Here is an 18675-nt window from a genome sequence, read left to right on the forward strand (position 1 = left end):
ACAGGAGTTTATCGCTACTTGTTGCCCACAGTGTTGAGGCGGGCACACTATCTTGTTTTTTGCCCGGTATGACCTGTTACCGAACATGTGTTACATTAACGTAGTTCGCTCTCTTTTTGAACTGTTACATTTATTACAGTTAAAGGAAAACAACTAAAACGTTTTCGGTTAACATGCTCATTTTTATTATGTTACTGGAGAGTAGTTTTGAGCTAGTACAGTTGCATTTGCGCTTGTTCTTGAGCTTTCAGACACTCGCCTCCCGTTCTGCATTCGATTGACAGATGTAGAGCACCTACCCAGAAACATTCAGGGTTAGTCGTGCTGAGGTAGCGTGGCCGAGCGGTCTAAGGCGCTGGATTAAGGCTCCAGTCTCTTCGGGGGCGTGGGTTCGAATCCCACCGCTGCCAGAAATGTTTTGTAAGGAAAATGACCAAATAGCGCCCAAGAACCACGGAATCTGTTCTCAAAAACAGCAATAAATTGAATATATGAACACTAGCACAGAATTATGAAAAAGCTGATGTCATATATTACCTAATTATTGTCCGGAATTATTATGACCTGTGTTTTCAGATTAAAATATCCTCAATTGTTAATTTTAAAAAAATCACATTTTGAGCATTTTTAATACGTCTGCATCAAATTTGTAGCCCTTGACATTAATCAGGACCCAAGTAGTAGCCCTCAGTCTCCAAAACACATATACAGATCAGGTATATCCATCCACTATCTGAACCACTAATCCTCACAAAAATAAAAGTACATATGTGCTCACACACACACACACACACACTCGCATACAACTTGCAAGTGGTCAAACCATGAAGTCAGCAAAACATTTCTCCACATTTTGCCAAGCGAATTAGCAGTAAATGTTCAAGAGTGAGCATGCCATTACTTGCTGACGAATAATCCTTGGCAGTTTTTTGCTACTCAAAAGTACAATGCAATCAAGACAATTGAAGAAATTAAATCATGTTATAAATTCTAATAAGTCAAATCGATATATTCCAACTTTATTTTGAAATTACGCACACATGAAGGCATGAAATTTTTCACCAACCAAAAATGTAAGTAAACAAAAGTCTCAAGAGACATTACTTCCAGCATACATTCATTTGTACCAACCCCGAGAAATCAAACCTTTGTGTAAAACAGGTTCTGATACAGAAGTGCAGTGGTAACTCAGAAACAACATTACTCATCGGCAATGAACACACAGAAAACCGACGCCTTTTGCTCCTATTCTTCTCAGGTGAATGTACAAAGAATCAAACAAGTTGAACCGCTTATTGAATATTTTCAAGTTCAAATATAGTCGTAATCTATTTTCAAGGAACGTTGTAAACAGAAATTTGAGGGAAAAAGTTGTGCATCAAAGTACTATTTTTGAGGGAAAACATTTGATATTTTCGAGGAAATAAAATTGTAATAATACAGTTTTGATAACTGAGAAAAAAAATCTAGCGAAAATATTGTAAATGGGATTTTGGGAGGTTTATTATATGAAAAGTACAACATAGTTGACAAAGAAACAACATTTTAGAGAAAGAATCATCTTACAAAAATTAAGTCATAAATCTAGCTTTGTAAAAGTTGCATTTTCAAGAGGCAAAGGGAGTGATCTTATTAAAATTTAAGTCATACTTTGGAGAATAGAGGAAACAACTTTCAACATGTAATATTGCATATTTTCCTGATACAAAATACAACTAATCTTGTATGATTAACAATTTTCTTAATTAAAATGAAGAAAAATGTACTTTTTCCTATTATTATTACACTTCACTCTGACAAAATTAGGACTCTTCCCTCATAAAATGCAACTTTATTGCTGAAAATTAACTTATTTTCTCAAACGGACAATTTTTATCTAAAAAACAAAAAAAGTCTCAAGAAGGAAAAGAACCCCAAAACATTTTTGGAGGAAAATTTACATTTCTTTTGAGACCGTTGACCTTCATCCTCACAAGATCACGACTCTAATCTTGTAGTGGAATACTATTTTTTTTCCTCAATGCAGCCTTAAGCGCTTTGTGACAGCTGCACTCTTGTGAAAGCGCTATATGAATGCAGATGTACTGTGTTGTTTGTTGTTTGGTCTTAAAACTCCTTCATTGTAAATATAGACCTGAAATATACATTTGTTACTGCAACGCTTGTTGCATTTCAAATAAATAAGTTGACTAAATGAGTTGACGACAACTATTAGAACCTCAGAAGTTAGTAACAGCAAGTGGGCCAAGTTAGGAGTGAGTTTGCCCCCCCCAAGCTACATCTTAGCCTTGAGCGGAACAAGAGAAAGCGAATGGACGAAGGATTCCAGAGTGTCGACATACTCTTGCGGGTGGGCCTTCAGGTGGCCGGCATGTTTGGAACACTCCCATTTCTTAGCGGTGAGGGTCACGGCACGCCCCCGCCAGAAGTCGATGACCTCCTCCAGGGCACGCGGGTCACTCAGCGGGTCGTTGTCGCAGTAGAAGAAGAGTGTGGGCGCGGTGAAGGGAGAATTCCAGAAGACTTGGATGCTCTTGTTATAGTAGTCAGTGGTTTGACGCTTGAACGTGTTGAAGTACAGCAGGCTCATTTGTTTCACTGCAGTCTCCCAGCGAGGAAACGCGATCTTGGCCACACCTGAACACGCAAGACAACACTCGCTAAACATTTGACCGGTTTTAACGAGGCACTTGCTCACTTCAATTGTGATGGGTGTGATGCTATTGTTATTGTGGGGTTTTTTTGTTTCCCTTATCAACAGAGGTTAACTGGAGGCGCAATAATTAAACAACAACCATTTTGATGATCGATGATTTGTTTTAAGACCTGTCAGAATTTCAACCTCTCAACAGTAAATATTCTCACATTTTTACAATGCTCCATGAAAACAGACTGATCACACAGGCCAACATTTTTTTCAAGTGCCAGAGATGCTTTAATGGTTTCTGGATCATTTGGGCTTTCTTTCAGTTAGCTCCATATTTTCTTTAGGTATATTTTTGGGGAATTTTTCAAAACTAATGGAATGAGAATGAATATGCGATTACTAAAAGTAGGGTTTATGCTTTATGTCACCTCTTTTGTATTTTACCACTGATACTGCCAAATTTTGCAGCCGGACTTACACATGGAACATGATTTGCATGTAGAAGGCGCTGCCATAACAATTGCCTTTCATTATATTGCAGCAAAAAAGAAATAATAGTGTATGGGCAAGCTTGGCATGAAGAGAATAAAGAGAATACCAATGTCAAAACATTGTTTTACTCTCACTTTAAAAAAATGAAGTACCTCAAAACCAGGAGCTAATTCTGGAAAAAAAATATTTACAAATTCAGCGGCATAAATATATCCTAAAACCATCAAGAAACTGGGTGGCAAAGCATGACAAGTGAATCAGAAATGTGTTCTCACACCTCCTTGCTTTCAACCAATCAAACATCATTCAGTATGATGTGACGGCAAGATTAACACTGACCTGAAGCCATCAACTCCACAGAGCCCACCACCAGGCTGTCATAGATTTGTCCTTTGATCCTCCCGGTGAGTGTCTTGTACTTCTGCGGGTCCTCGGATACAAGCACCATCACCTGTGCGAAGGTGTAACCGCCGATGGAGAAGGCGTGGACGAGCAGCGGCCGCGACGCAAAGCGGTCACTGTGCAACAACTCCAGTAGCTTCTTGCCGTGTTGCAAACTCCAACGAGGCCATAGGAATTCTTGTACCTGCAAGCACAGATAGATAGATAGATATTTAGAAAGACAGACAGATAGATACATAGTCCTTTGTGTTTTTGCACTTGTGATCTGCTGCAGCCATTGTCTGTAACTCACATGTGCCCGGAATATTCTGCAAATAAAACCTTCGAAGGCCCTGTTCATCGTCTCCAGCCTGGATTCTGATAACCAATATTCTCATTACCCGAAATTAAACGAACACGCGGAGGAAGAAAGGCCACCCTTCCTCCAACAATAGATAGATACCTCACTCTCGACTACGAGGACATCAAAGCCGGTGCGGAGGTAGATGTCGCAATATTTGGCTATGGCCTGGGGACGTGCGCCCAACCACGGCAGCATCAGCGTCAGAGGTTTCTGGTCCTCGTAGGTGTGATCTGACGGTGCGGGTGCAACATGTTCATTCATGTAGAGGGTGACATGTTTACTGAGGCGCAGGCAGGAGAAGCTTCGTCGCAAGATGCTCTTGGTCAGCATCGCTGATGCCGCTGCCGGGGGACCTGGTGGACAGGGAGGAACAGGCTCTAGAGGGCTTGAGAGACATTATAGTCAGTTGAAAATGTGAAATTAGATTATGAATCACAACACTGGCAATATTAATTCCCAAAGAGGCAACGTAAGTAAAAAAAAACAACCCAATTTCATCATTGTTTTACATATTGCCCTGAAGGTAACACTTCTCATCCATGACACGGGAATATCACAAGCAGTATCCAGGGAGCATTTATAATGAGTATTGATCAAAGGCTACAATGCAAAAAAAGTTTGTATGCACAAATGCATAATGTACAAATATACAAGCCTGAGGTTTTTGACGGTGAATGACTATAACAAGACAATGTTTGATATATTGTTGTCTAGAGATGTCACCGACGCCCAGATAAATATAGAGACACATAAAATAAAACAATTGTTTTTGGTAGTGCTCAAGTATTAAGAAGGCACCATGCCCTCCAAAAATAAATAAATATTGAAGTGTTGGTGACGTTTGACAGATGATGGAAACTCCCCATGTGAAACTACAATCGGTTTGACCACTATGGTTTCCTGTTAACATTAACGTTACACTGTGATGTGCAGTCTAGTTAATACCTTCATTATCGTTATTTTCGTGTACATTATGCGGCATGAGCGAGCAAGTCGTTTTTATTAGGTCAAAATCAATGTCGAGTCTTTCTGCTAGCGTTCGTAAAGTTACACGTTTTAGATTTGAAAACGATTGCAGACCTTGTCGGCGACAGTCCGCACTGCTGTTAGCAGTTATTGTCAAAAAGTTCAAAAACTTGAACTTAGCAAAAACAACCAAACCTCAAATGAATACTGTATTTTAGTTCTCTTTTTTTTCGTAAATGGATAAATGTTACACCCTGCATTATAACTCTAAGGTTTATACAAACATGCTTGATAATGAACTATAAAAATTGGTACACACCAATTTTCTCTCCTGGTCATCTCGGTGATGGTGTTTTACCCTATGACAAACAAATGAAAAAAATATGTCCAAATATTAATAGCTGCGGCACTAATAAGAAAAGGGGTGAAAAGAAAGTCTTCCTTCCAAGACAAAAGTAGGGCAAAGACTTCTATTCACTTATTCTTCCTCATGTTGCATCATGCGCTTTAAAGCCTACAAGCGCAATACTGCTGCCCCCTTTAGAAAGGAAACGGAAGGGAAATCAAACTGTCGTCCGAAATAAACACTGGAGTTGACGTTTATTCAAAAATTGTGCATTTGTCATGTATGAGAGCTGTAGGACGTAGAATGCGGACGGGGGACGAATGCCCGGTTGCCTACCTGCCTCGGTTGGATGGCCCCTCTGAGTTAAGAGATCGAGTCCACTGCTGGAGCGTGCGTGAAACCAGCTGTCAACTTCAATTGAAAAAGGACTACTGTATTTAACTTGATGATCTAAACGATGTTGTTATACAATAAAATATATTTGAATGTAATGTTTGCGCCTGAACTTCAGAGCGTCAGCACGTCAGGAAGACTTCAAGACGACACCTCTTCGTGACACACGATGGTAAACTGTCATCATTGAACTATGTGAGCAATGTTTGTGGTTTCATACGTTATAGTTCATGTAGCACGTAATATTAAATGTGCTTTCTTCAGAAACGGTTCTTTGATTTGGTTTACTTACCAGTAGTCGAATATTTAGCGCTAGTTAGGTGTCACATTTGGCGTCTGTGACGAATATTTTGAACAACACCCAAAATAATGTCAGTGTTACGAGATCATCCTCGTCTTCGAATTTAGAATTACTACTGAAAATGAGCTATAACAAAGAGTTTAAATTAGTCAGAAAGGTGAGGTTAATTCCTTTGGGGGGGTGGGTGTATACTGATTACATTTTGAGTTTTGCATCAAAAGATAAATACGAGACAAAAGTTGAGAATTCCATCCATCCATCCATCCATCTTCTACCGCTTATCCGGGGCCGGGTCGCGGGGGCAACAGCTTTAGCAGGGAAGCCCAGACTTCCCTCTCCCTAGCTACTTCTTCCAGCTCTCCCCGGGGGATCCCGAGGCGTTCCCAGGCCAGCTGGGTGACATAGTCACTCCAGCGTGTCCTGGGTCTTCCTCGGGGTCTCCTCCCGGTGGGACATGCCCGGAACACCTCACCAGGGAGGCGTTCAGGAGGCATCCGAATCAGATGCCCAAGCCACCTCATCTGGCTCCTCTCGATGTGGAGGAGAAGCGGCTCGACTCTGAGCCCCTCCCGGATGACCGAGCTTCTCACCTTATCTCTAAGGGAGAGCCCGGACACCCTGCGGAGAAAACTCATTTCGGCCGCTTGTATCCGGGATCTCGTTCTTTCGGTCACGACCCATAGCTCGTGACCATAGATGAGGGTTGGAACGTAGATCGACCGGTAAATTGAGAGCTTCGCCCTTTGGCTCAGCTCCTTCTTCACCACGACAGACCGATACAACGTCCGCATCACAGCAGACGCTGCACCGATCCGCCTGTCGATCTCTCGCTCCCTCCTGCCCTCACTCGTGAACAAGACCCCAAGATACTTAAACTCCTCCACTTGGGGCAAGATCTCTCCCCCGACCCGGAGGGGGCACTCCACCCTTTTCCGACTGAGGACCATGGTTTCAGATTTGGAGGTGCTGATTTTCATCCCAACCGCTTCACACTCAGCTGCGAAACGCTCCAGTGAGAGTTGGAGAGCCCCGTTTGAAGGAGCCAACAGCACCACATCATCTGCAAAAAGCAGGGATGCAATACTGAGGCCACCAAAACGGACGCCCTCAACGCTTCGGCTGCGCCTAGAAATTCTGTCCATAAAGATTATGAACAGAATCGGCGACAAAGGGCAGCCTTGGCGGAGTCCTACCCTCACTGGAAACGATTCCGACTTACTGCCGGCAATGCGAACCAAACTCTGACATCGGTGGTATAGTGACCGAATAGCCCGTATCAGGGGGTTCGGTACCCCATACCCACGAAGCACCCCCCACAGAACTCCCCGAGGGACACGGTCAAACGCCTTCTCCAAGTCCACAAAACACATGTAGACTGGTTGGGCGAATTCCCACATACCCTCGAGGACCCTGCTAAGGGTGTAGAGCTGGTCCACTGTTCCACGGCCGGGACGAAAACCACACTGCTCCTCCTCAATCTGAGGCTCGACTTCCTGACGGACCCTCCTCTCCAGCACCCCTGAATAGACCTTACCAGGGAGGCTGAGGAGTGTGATCCCTCTGTAGTTGGAACACACCCTCCGGTCCCCCTTTTTAAAAAGAGGGACTACCACCCCGGTCTGCCAATCCAGAGGCACTCTCCCCGTTGACCACGCGATGTTGCAGAGGCGTGTCAACCAGGACAGCCCCACAACATCCAGAGCCTTGAGGAACTCCGGGCGGATCTCATCCACCCCTGGGGCCCTGCCACCGAGGAGCTTTTTAACCACATCGGTGACTTCAACCACAGAGATAGGAGAGCCTACCTCAGGGTCCTCAGACTCTGCTTCCTCCAAGGAAGACGTGTTGGTGGAGTTGAGGAGGTCTTCGAAGTACTCTGCCCACCGGTTCACAACGTCCCGAGTCGAAGTCAGCAGTGCCCCATCCCCACTGTACACAGTGTTAGTGGTGCACTGCTTCCCCCTCCTGAGACGTCGGATGGTGGACCAGAATTTCCTCGAAGCCGTCCGGAAGTCGGCTTCCATGGCCTCACCGAACTCTTCCCACGCTCGGGTTTTTGCCTCGGCGACCATCGAAGCTGCGTTCCGCTTGGCCAGTCGATACCCGTCAGCTGCCTCTGGGGTCCCACAGGCCATAAAGGCTCGATAGGACTCCTTCTTCAGCTTGACGGCATCCCTTACTGCTGGTGTCCACCAGCGAGTACGAGGGTTGCCGCCACGACAGGCACCAACCACCTTACGGCCACAACTCAGATTGGCCGCCTCAACAATAGAGGCACGGAACATGGTCCACTCGGACTCAATGTCCCCCGTCTCCCCCGGAACATGGGAAAAGCTCTGTCGGAGGTGGGAGTTGAAACTCCTTCTGACAGGGGATTCTGCCAGACGCTCCCAACAAACCCTCACAATACGTTTGGGTCTGCCAGGACGGACCGGCATCTTCCCCCACCATCGGAGCCTACTCACCACCAGGTGGTGATCAGTTGACAGCTCCGCCCCTCTCTTCACCCGAGTGTCCAAAACATGCGGCCGCAAATCTGATGATACAACCACAAGGTCGATCATCGAACTACGGCCTAGGGTGTCCTGGTGCCAAGTGCACATATGGACACCCTTATGTTTTAACAAGGTGTTCGTTATGGACAATCCGTGGCGAGCACAGAAGTCCAATAACAAAACACCACTCGAGTTCTGATCGGGGGGGCCGTTCCTCCCAATCACGCCCCTCCAGGTCTCACTGTCATTGCCCACGTGAGCATTGAAGTCCCCCAGCAGAACAAGGGAGTCCCCAGCAGGAGTACTCTCCAGCACACCCTCCAAGGACTCCAAAAAGGGTGGGTATGCTGAGCTGCCGTTTGGTGCATATGCACAAACAACAGTCAGGACCCGTCCCCCCACCCGAAGGCGGAGGGAAGCAACCCTCTCGTCTACCGGTGTGAACCCCAATGTACAGGCACTGAGCCGGGGGGCAATGAGTATGCCCACACCTGCTCTGCGCCTCTCACCATGAGCAACTCCAGAGTGGAAGAGAGTCCAACCCCTCTCGAGAGAACTAGTACCAGAACCCAGGCTGTGTGTGGAGGCAAGTCCGACTATATCCAGTCGGAGCTTCTCTACCTCACACACCAGCTCGGGCTCCTTCCCTGCCAGAGAGGTGACATTCCATGTCCCAAGAGCTAGCTTCTGCAGCCGAGGATCGGACCGCCAGGGTCCCCGCCTTTGGCTGCCGCCCAGCTCGCATTGCACCCGACCCCTTTGACCCCTCCCACGGGTGGTGAGACCATGAGAAGGGGGACCCACGTTGCCTCTTCGGGCTGAGCCCGGCCGGGCCCCATGGGTGTAGGCCCGGCCACCAGGCGCTCGCCAACGAGCCCCACCTCCAGGAAGTTGAGAATTCCACCCAAGATAAATACGAGACAAAAGTTGAGAATTCCACCCTTTATTTCATGTGTTCAAATCTAAATTGGTGAAACAACTGAGGACAGAGCACCTTTAGTTTGAAGCCACCCATTTTTCAGTGAGCAAAAGTATAGGAACGGACATTATTAATTAACTTAAAGTGAATATTTGGTGGCATAAGCCTTACTTGCAATAACTGCATCAAACCTGTGACCCACTGACTTCGCCAGATCCTTGCATGATTCATTTCACAAGCTTTTGTAAGCCTTTTTTTTTTGCAGCCTCTTTCAGTTCTTGTTTTTTTCTGGAAGTGTTTCCCTTCCGTCTCCTCTTCAGGAGGTAAAATGGCAATGAATTGTCTGAAACACGAAAACCATATACAGTGTGTGTGTGCGTGTGTGTCTGTGTGTGTATATATATATATATATATATATGTATGTGTGTGTGTACATGTATGTGTGTGTGTATATGTATGTGTGTGTGTGTGTATATATATATATATATATGTATATATATTTGCTACATGTATTCCATCATTTATCCTTCTCTTACATTTAGTAATTTCATTTTTCAGATTTTGGCAACAAGATAGAGAAAGCCCATTTTGGCCCAAGGTTTTGTTGTCCCTGACTTTGCTTGTGCAGCTTTGTTGCTGCATCTTGTTGTCATTCCCGGTGGGTTCCCACCCTCCACCGGGGGTCCCCGCTGACTTTGTCTTCGCTGGATTACAATTTATCCAAACAGCAACCCCAATGGATTTAGACCACCAAGTGTTAGGCACCGATCATTTGGTGGCGTCTCTGGCTGACCTCATGTGTTTAGCCTGCCATTGTTCCTTTCCGGTCGCCTTACTCACGGCTGGCTTGGTGCTTTCCTGTACTGTCGCTCAACAACAGATGGATCAAACGGAAGGAAGGTCCCATTTTCACTGCACTTTACCAGCTGTGTAAATCAACTGAAATGTTGTATTTGCCACCTCTTATGCAACTACTTTTCTGATTACTTAAATTTTACTCTTTAATTTTACGTTCGACAACATTCAGCACCTCTCTCATGATATATTGTGACAATATACTGGACAAGAAAGAGACTAAAAAGTGTCATTTGAATTTGGCAGAACCTGAATATGCTCATTGGATATTTGTTATATGATAAGTGCAATCTTAAACATGGGCGAGCCAGTGGAAGGAGCTAACATGTAACTTAGTTTTATATCCAAACTTATGTGGATCAACATCTATTTTAGAACATCCCAGGGAATTGAATTAGGCCACGAAGTCAGTGGATTGAACCCCCACCCCACCCTGAATAAATGCACTACATATGAGCCAATTTGATTATGATGGACGGACCCTTGCTGTTTTTCCATGGCAAATGCAGGAATTGATCATCACACTTTGATACGAAGCTACGCCTGCCTTATAGATGGTGTACTGTAGGCAAATAAGATTCACAAAATGGCATCGCCCATTTGTCCAGGATACCTGCTTCAAATTTGGGCTTGGTGAGATAAATTCTCATCTCAATAAAAGCTCTGATATTTACCCCAAATTCGAACCAAAATTGTCTGCTTCCTGTTAGATTCCCTGTATGGGTCTATGAGAGTGTTTCATGTGCTGTGTTGTGATAGACCAATTTTGTGACAATTGTTGAAACTCGTATTGTGAGGAAATGGAATATAATCTAAGCAGGAAGACAAAAGGTGGACATCTAAGTTATTGCCTGTTGTTCTGAAGTAGGTGGAAGCAATAAATAAAGATATTATAATCTACATTTATTGCAGAATTCTTATACAATTAGTGCATGTGGGAATTATAATCGTGAAAATGATACAATGACATGTTGATAAATTATGAAAATCTCAAACCTGTTATTATGCATAGTATGGAAGTATACTGTACATGATATATCCCAATGAAGTCATATTTGAACAATTAGTACAAATTACAAGGCATCAATATCGACAATAAGATGTACAGTGTCTGGCTTAATTTGCATAACATGTACATGTGTAGTACATATGAAAAATATTGCACAGCGTCCAGGAATAAGTTTCGCACTTCAGTGGGAATACTTATTTCAAGTGAGGACCTGAACTTCCTCAGGAAATACAATCTACCGGTACTAATTTCCTTCTTATACACAGAATTTATATTGGTATTTCATTCCAGTTTGTTCAGTCGTCCTTGCAGTTTTGTTTATTAGACAATGACTACTACTACAGCATCTCAAAATCCTCCCAATGATTACAATAGTCATAATAATGTTAAAGTGCACTCAGTAGGATCTTTACTCGGTTGGCTATCATGCCTTTGCTATTCAAAGAGAATGTTGTTCTTTGCAGGAGCGGCATGTTTGCCACTTTAGCACAAAGGCCACAACGGCATCAGCTGTCAATATATTCCAATGCTGTGTATTGATCTGCTGTGGTTAGACAACAGTCAGCTACTGCCCGCCTTTGAGGCGAACGGTTGAGAACAGAAAAAGCGTTAGCAGTCCTACGACTAAAATGGTTCATATCTTGTAGAGCTTTTCAAGCTATAAAGTACAAAGATACAAATAAACTATTTCCAATTAAAATAACAATTTCTCTTCAAAACACTGGTGAGGCATGTGCAGACGCATTCGGCTGCTGTTCAGTGCAGAGGTGGAGCTAGTCGAGTGGGATGACAGGGAGTTGGCCGGTGGGCACCCCAAAAGCTTGAAAAATCCCAAAGAATTTCCCATATCACCTTTAATCGAAAGCTATTTTGTTGCAGTGTTTCAAAATGACTATAAAATAGAAAAAAAATGCATAATTAGTTGCTTAAATGATTTGAGTGTGTTAAATAAAAGTTGAAGAATTTGAAGGTGGCCCTTGACTCCTTCCATTTTTACGTATGCAGCACTCAAATGAAAAAGTTTGGACACTCCTGGCTTTGTGTCTAAAGACAGAGTTAGGGTTTCAAAGTATCGTTTCAAGGCAGGGTTAGGCATTCAAGTTAGGGTTTCAAAGTAGGGTTTCATGCAGGGGTTAATATTCAAATTAGAGTTTCAGGTTTGTTTTTCAAACAAGGGTTAGGGTTTTGAGATACGATTCAGGTTTCAGAATATGGTTTCATGTGAAGATTAAAAACTCAAGTTAGGGTTGCAACCCTACCCTACTTTGAAACCCTGGTTAATCAGGCTACTTTTTTCAAAGCCAAGTTTCATGTCGGGGTGAGATATTTAAATTGGGTTTTCTAGCTGTGATTTCATACCGAGATTTTAAACAAGAGTCAAGGTTCCTTGCAAATGTATTAAATCAAATTTAAAAACTGAACTGTTCTTAGGTCGTGAGTTTTTTTTTCTTTTTTAGTTCACCATGATACCACGCTTTGAGAGCACAGATGTAGGGCACTTTCAGTATATGGAGTGAGTGGGCCTTATCTGCAGGAGGTGGGGTCTACAAGCGTGTGTGCGTATGTGTGCAGAACAAAAAAAGCGCACTATGCAGTGAGAGTGCAGTTATGCAGTGATCCAGTGTTGGAAGCAGCAGAGTGGGCTACCGATGAGGTAAGAATACTGAAACAAGCACACTCTATTCCACCCTATTCTAGCCATTCTTGTGTTTTTTAAATGTCTGCGTTTTTTTTGCTTCTAGGTGGAACAAATCATCAATCCAAGATGTGATAAGTGGGATTTCATAGACCCTGACCATGCTTTTTCAGTGGAATCTTTTCCTTCTGTCATGGCTTCTTTCATTTCGTGCCGCGCTGCTAACCGGAGAACATCCCAAGGGAACCTCACAGAGACCTTTTGATTCTGGTTTGGGGGAAAACATGCTTGAACGTTCTTCAAGTCCATCTGTAAATTGGGATTTCGGTCGACAGGGAGTTCTCGGTGAGTACGGTGATGTCGAGGAGGTTTTGCAGACAACGCCGTCACATCGAAGGGACGAGGGACCGGAGACCCAGAGTGCTGCAGAAGTTACTTTATCAGTAGCTTCTTCAACAGATGGAGTTATGCTGGACTTTTTCCCAAGTGGGCAGTATGGTCCAGACCTTAAGTCCAACAAGGAGAACAGTACTTCACTTGTAGCCACTGGCAGACCAGGAAAGGCCGTTACGACAAAAGCTGGATTTGAAGATGTGGCCCCGATCAGAGAAGCTAACACAGAGACAGAAAGAGGTAAAGTAAACCGGAGGACAGGCATAAAGCCCTGCCATGAACAGCAATTGCAAGTAATTAATGTCAGCGCTTTAAAAAAAATTGCCTTCTGTATATTAGCAATTTAACCCTAATTACACCACAAAGTATGATCTCAAAGATCAATTAAACGTTCTCAAAGGATACCCATTTCTATGCCTTTCTGTGACTCCTCCAGTCTCTGTTGCGACCTGCTAAAACGTGAAGAACATGGAGGAGAGGACTGTGTATACATACATATAACTTCAACAATACTTCCTTGATGCCAGTTACTACTTTCCTACTAGCCGGGGCTTTGGCACCATCTTAGGGTGTTGCAGAAAACAGCATACTGACTGTCAGTCCTTTAGTTTTGGATTCAGACCGACAAACGTGCTAACTGTCTGCCTGGGGGACATCATTCCTTTCGCTTTCCATCATGTCAGCGTTGGAAGTATTGTAGGACATACGACGAGGAGCAATCTTACTTTACGGCTCGACTAGTTGGGGCTGAAGCAGCAGAGTGATCAAGCAGTTAAGCATGGTTGCATCACAGTTCTGAGGTTCGGGGTTTGACTTTCTCCCATATTCCAAGAACATGCATTCATTGAAGAGATCGAAATTTCACTTGGTGTGAATTTGAATGTTTGTTTATTTGTGTCCTTGTTGGGAAGGGTTCCAATTCACGCAGAAGCCTCATGAAGACAACCACAATAAAAACTGGATGGAAGCCAAGTATAGTTGTGCCTGCTCTTGCAAAAATTGTTCTGTTGCCCTCATTAGAATATTCTCTGTCCAGATGTGACAGTTTTACAATGCACTCTGTTGAAACAATTGACATTCATTGGGGGCAAATTGCCAGGAAAAGCACTTGATGGCTTTGTCGGATAAGCAATCCATTTACTATGACAGAGGACAAGAACTCGGACACATTCCTATTAATAACCACGAATAAATCTGAGCATGACCCTTCTTTTTTTATGAATGAGGTCCACATCACTTCTCAGTGTCTCTCCAAAATGATTCAATAACAACATACAACCCCTCAGTATATTAATAGCCAGGCAAAACGGGAGCGTCGGAGAAGTCGATATTGTCTCACTTGCATGTGCACTCATTGCTTGCGCTTGCTCCCCACGCTCTGTGTGACCCACTTACAAGCCTGTTCTGTTTTATAATGCATTATTTTAACATACTCCACTCCATTTTCTGTACTGTTTCCTCGTAGTGAAGACAATAATGGAGGCCATGCACAAGTCTTGATCCTTCCCGCAATCACTTCTTATAAAGTGCTTGGCAGGCTTATGAAATATCTGACATGCTTTCATCATCTCCAAAACATCAGTATATTGTTCCTCCTATTTTTATAGCGCCGCTGAAATTAGCCTGTTTTTGAGGAGGCAGTCCTGTTGCATGCAAATGAGCCACTGCTTGATTGTCTTTGGATAGAGGCAATATTTTATCACCAATCCGAATAATTTTACTTGCCAAGGAGTGCAGCAGATCCAAGCATTCGGCACATGCCGCAGACACTGCTGTGAAGCTGATCGAGCCAAATATCGATAATATCAACCAACATTGGTATTCATGTTAAACAACATCAATGTCACGAGATCGATACGTGAGTTTGTGTTTTGAATTCCGTTCAGTGACTGTAGGTATGAATGACTGTAAATAGTCATTAGCCATTCCAGGGTGTGTTCTCCATCATCCTAAAAACATATATTTTGAAGACTGCCTGTGCTACGATCGTGTACTAGAATATCGAATCCTAAGAATAGAGCTGACACACGTGAACAGACAATACAATTTTATTCAAACACAGGAAGCAGGACATTGTGATCGAGAATGAAGCAACTAGCGAAAAAACGACATAGACAAAAGGTTGATGTAAAAAACTCAAGCTACAGAAAATTATCGGAGGTGTCTGGGTGAAGCACAACAAGAACTCGTCGCCAGATATAGAACTGATCAGAGGGATGACTAAACAGGAAAACAATCAACATGGATATGCGGCAAAAAGATAAAAATACAACAAATTCTGATCGGGGAAACCAAATCAAACAAACAAAGGCCTAATCATACTCGAAAGGTTCTAAGACTAGAAATGCAAATTCAAAATCAGAATCTAAACCACACAGGTTTAGGGAAAAAAACAGAAATGAAACCAAAGGAATCAAATGCACTACACACCACAAGTGAGGCTACAAAATTAGATTCCAAAGTTGACAATATTCAGACAACTAGCTCCTTTCAATCTTGCGCTTGTGAACCTAACCAATGATATAGTCGAACGAACAGGTGTGCACCAGAGGCTCCGCCCACATCCCTGACCAAACACTAGAAATGTAGCCGTTTCTTTCAGTACAAAAACAGGCTCAAGAGCTCATCTTGAACTCACATGTTCTTGTCTTGTTGTTCGACAGATGATGACCGGCAACTGCCCAAGACCACTGGTCCTCTCCAGACATCAGTCACACCCTGTGAGACAACAATCCCAACCTGGACTCCCATGTACCAGGATGAATTTCCACCCAGTGACTCCCTGGGTCCCTCTCTGGATCATAGTCCTGCCCTTTTTGTTCCTCTGTACTCGGACTGGAACACTGCCCTTGCCACATGGGGATTTGCCTGGGAAGCCCACATCTACGGTCTTGGTTCCGTCTTTTCAGTGTTCAGCCTGATCTCAGTGGTCTGCTTGTTGGGCCTCCCCTTCCGCTGTCCGGCTGGAAGCCCCTACTTCGCCCTGCTGCACTTATTTCTCGTCGGTTTCACCGGAATTCAGGCTTTCTGCTTGCTCTATGACGCTTACAAACATCAAGACCGCCTTCCTCCTCTGAGTTCTCTGCTGCTCTCCCAGCTTCCCTTCCCTTGTCTGATATCCGCCTTCTCCCTGGCCTTCTTCCTTCTTTCCCTGCGCTCTCGCAAGCGTCTTTCGCTTTCACTCGCCATCTCCCCCTCGCTGTCCGCCCTCCCCAAACCTTGCCTCCTGCTCTCTTTATCCATGGTGCATTTTGGTGTTTCTCTTGGATGCATTGGCATTCTGCAGCTCTTTCACAGCCTCCCCACTATCATTCTCCTGGTCCCTCAGGGGGTCTTTGTGTGCTTAACACTTTTTCTCTCAAGCTCCTATGCCATCTTTTACTGTCTGATACATGTGGACACCAAACACATTTACCGGCTGGATGACAATGGGGAGTGCGGAGGATCTCCTGAGATGATGCATCCCGCAAGTTGCCCTTTTGCAAAAGTAGAAGACTGGGGGCGGGCAGCAGGTGCCGGAGTCGGGGCTTCTTTGTGTTTGCTAGGATGCGGTGGCCTGCAACTCTATGGAATCTTACACGCTCTTGGTTTAGGCGGAGTTGAAAGCTACGGCTTCCTGCCCTGGCCTTGGTGGGGATATCAGATCGGATGCCGGCTGTGTGAAACCGGAGTTTGCCTTGGTTTGTCTCTCATTGGCACGCATCCTCTGTTCTGTCACAAGTCTTTCAAGGCTCATCCAAGGCCAGGGTCTTGGTCTCGACTGTCCTGCAGCTCACCCTCACGTGGGATCACCCTACCCTCTCTGGGCCATGCAAATACACACGTAATTTCCTGGTCGCAAGAGAAACCACAAAAGATGGTAGAGTGCGGTGTCACGACAAAGGGACCGTCGGAGGTTCTTCCTCTTGGCTTGATGTTGGATACTCCTGCAAATGGCCTTGCCTGTACCTCTTTGCCAAACCAAGCTCAGACTGCTTTACTACCGACACCCGCAAGCCCAGCGCACAAGTCTAAATATGAAGACTTCCAGCTCTCCTCCCTGAGTTTACGGGCCGACTCCACTGTGGACCTACAGCCTCCATCTCCAATAGACTTGTCCCGCAGCATCGACCAGGCTCTCTTTAGTGATTCCCTATTCACTCACAGCATATTTGGCGTGCCGAGACTTTTCCCTTGTTCCTCCAGCCATTCCCTGGGCTCTCCCAAACAAGGCACATCAAAACAAGGGCCTGCCTCTGTGGAAAGTTCTCTTTATCGAACCTCTTCCTGTGGAGACCTGGATCAAGAGAACAATTCCAAACCTTCCCAGCCTCACGGCATACTGAAATCCCACAACAAAGCACCTGTGTCATCTGAGCAGTCTGATTGGAAAGGAAGCATGTCTGGTTCAACTCTGGGCCTGTGTAGCAAAGCCAAGGAGACAAGAAAGCTCCGCTCCAATTCCTGGGCAAACAGAGGGCAAATCATGGCACAGAACAGCCTCCCACGTGCCATTCCGCACTTGTCATACTACAGACGTTACCGAAGCTTGAGCGTCGCTTCCAAGGATGGCCAAGTATCTGGACGACTGATGGGAAGTCAACACTTGAGCGAGAGCAAGCAGCTGGAATGGGATCTGGCCGTTCAAGCGGAGTTCGTCAACGTATGCAAACAAATTGACGCTATGAGCATTTGCAGTGACACCATCGAACTGTAGACAGTTAGTACAGTCTCTGTATGTGATTTGAATCACACGTAATGTGTTGAAATTACATAGATAAATGTAAAAAAATAAATAAAAAATAGACTTGTTTAACAGAGAAATATCCAGAGCAAATAATGTGGAAATTAGGAAGGTACAGCTACAGTACATCTAAATAGCCACACGTGTAGAGAAATATTTCATTGGATTTGTTATAAAGTTCATGATTGTGGATTACAGCAATCCTTAACATTAACCATCTGAAGAAAGTGGAATACAACATACACAATCAACATTTTTTTCATATGTATACTAGGAACATATATTTTATTATTATTATTATTATTGTTATTATTATTATTATTATTATTATAACTATTATTATTATTATTATTCATTTCTGGCCCTGAAATTTATTTATTTTTTAATTGGACTCCTAAAATAAACTTTTCAACCACATTCATTTCAAACAAGTTATTGAGGTGCATTCGTGTCGTTTCTTTTTTTTTTTTTTTGCAGTATATAAATCTTAACTTATTTTCCATGCATTCTGAAATTCTATTGTACATACTGTATTTAATATAGTAAAGAGAAGATTTCTGGAGTCAATTTAATCATGCTAATCACTGCAGGAAAAGGGCAACGCTATAGCTATAGTCTTGACAGGTTGCTTTTTAGAATTTAGTTACATTTTTTTTCATCGTGGTAACATTCATAGGACATAAAATTCGGTACACTTCTGCAATCAACTGTAATTAAATACAAGAGCAACAATTGTCTCCTTTGTGGTAGCAATG

The 18675-nt window shown here is 43.9% G+C and overlaps 2 protein-coding genes and 1 non-coding gene across 6 annotated transcripts; 2 read left to right on the forward strand and 1 right to left on the reverse strand.

Annotated features, from left to right (window-relative positions):
• Positions 1 to 328: 328 nt before the first annotated feature.
• trnal-aag (transfer RNA leucine (anticodon AAG)) lies at positions 329 to 410 on the forward strand. Its single transcript has one exon. It is a non-coding gene; the product is annotated as a tRNA-Leu (tRNA).
• A 588-nt stretch (positions 411 to 998) lies between these two features.
• On the reverse strand, positions 999 to 5611 carry LOC147206073 (transmembrane protein 53-A). 4 transcript variants are annotated; one of them, XM_086110075.1, is made up of 5 exons: positions 5533 to 5611; positions 5170 to 5209; positions 3984 to 4269; positions 3479 to 3725; positions 999 to 2637 (listed from the first exon to the last, which is right to left on the reverse strand). In XM_086110075.1, the coding sequence occupies exons 2-5, from the start codon at positions 5187 to 5189 to the stop codon at positions 2276 to 2278; spliced, it is 915 nt and encodes a 304-aa protein (XP_085966201.1). In that variant the 5' UTR covers positions 5190 to 5209; positions 5533 to 5611; the 3' UTR covers positions 999 to 2275. The 4 variants fall into 4 exon arrangements, with proteins under 4 accessions (XP_085966201.1, XP_085966203.1, XP_085966202.1 ...); XM_086110077.1 differs by lacking the exons at positions 5170 to 5209; positions 5533 to 5611 and adding an exon at positions 4965 to 5073 and having other exon boundaries at positions 3984 to 4237; XM_086110076.1 differs by lacking the exons at positions 5170 to 5209; positions 5533 to 5611 and adding an exon at positions 4965 to 5057.
• A 7145-nt stretch (positions 5612 to 12756) lies between these two features.
• prrt4a (proline rich transmembrane protein 4a) lies at positions 12757 to 18370 on the forward strand. Its single transcript, XM_086109241.1, has 3 exons — positions 12757 to 12822; positions 12911 to 13437; positions 15861 to 18370. The coding sequence occupies exons 2-3, from the start codon at positions 12966 to 12968 to the stop codon at positions 17891 to 17893; spliced, it is 2505 nt and encodes an 834-aa protein (XP_085965367.1). The 5' UTR covers positions 12757 to 12822; positions 12911 to 12965; the 3' UTR covers positions 17894 to 18370.
• The last annotated feature ends 305 nt before the right edge of the window (positions 18371 to 18675 follow it).

This window comes from Hippocampus guttulatus, chromosome 4, assembly GCF_054856545.1.
Source record: "Hippocampus guttulatus isolate MCC_2025c chromosome 4, RoL_Hgut_1.0, whole genome shotgun sequence".
NCBI classification, from domain to species: Eukaryota; Metazoa; Chordata; class Actinopteri; order Syngnathiformes; family Syngnathidae; genus Hippocampus; species Hippocampus guttulatus.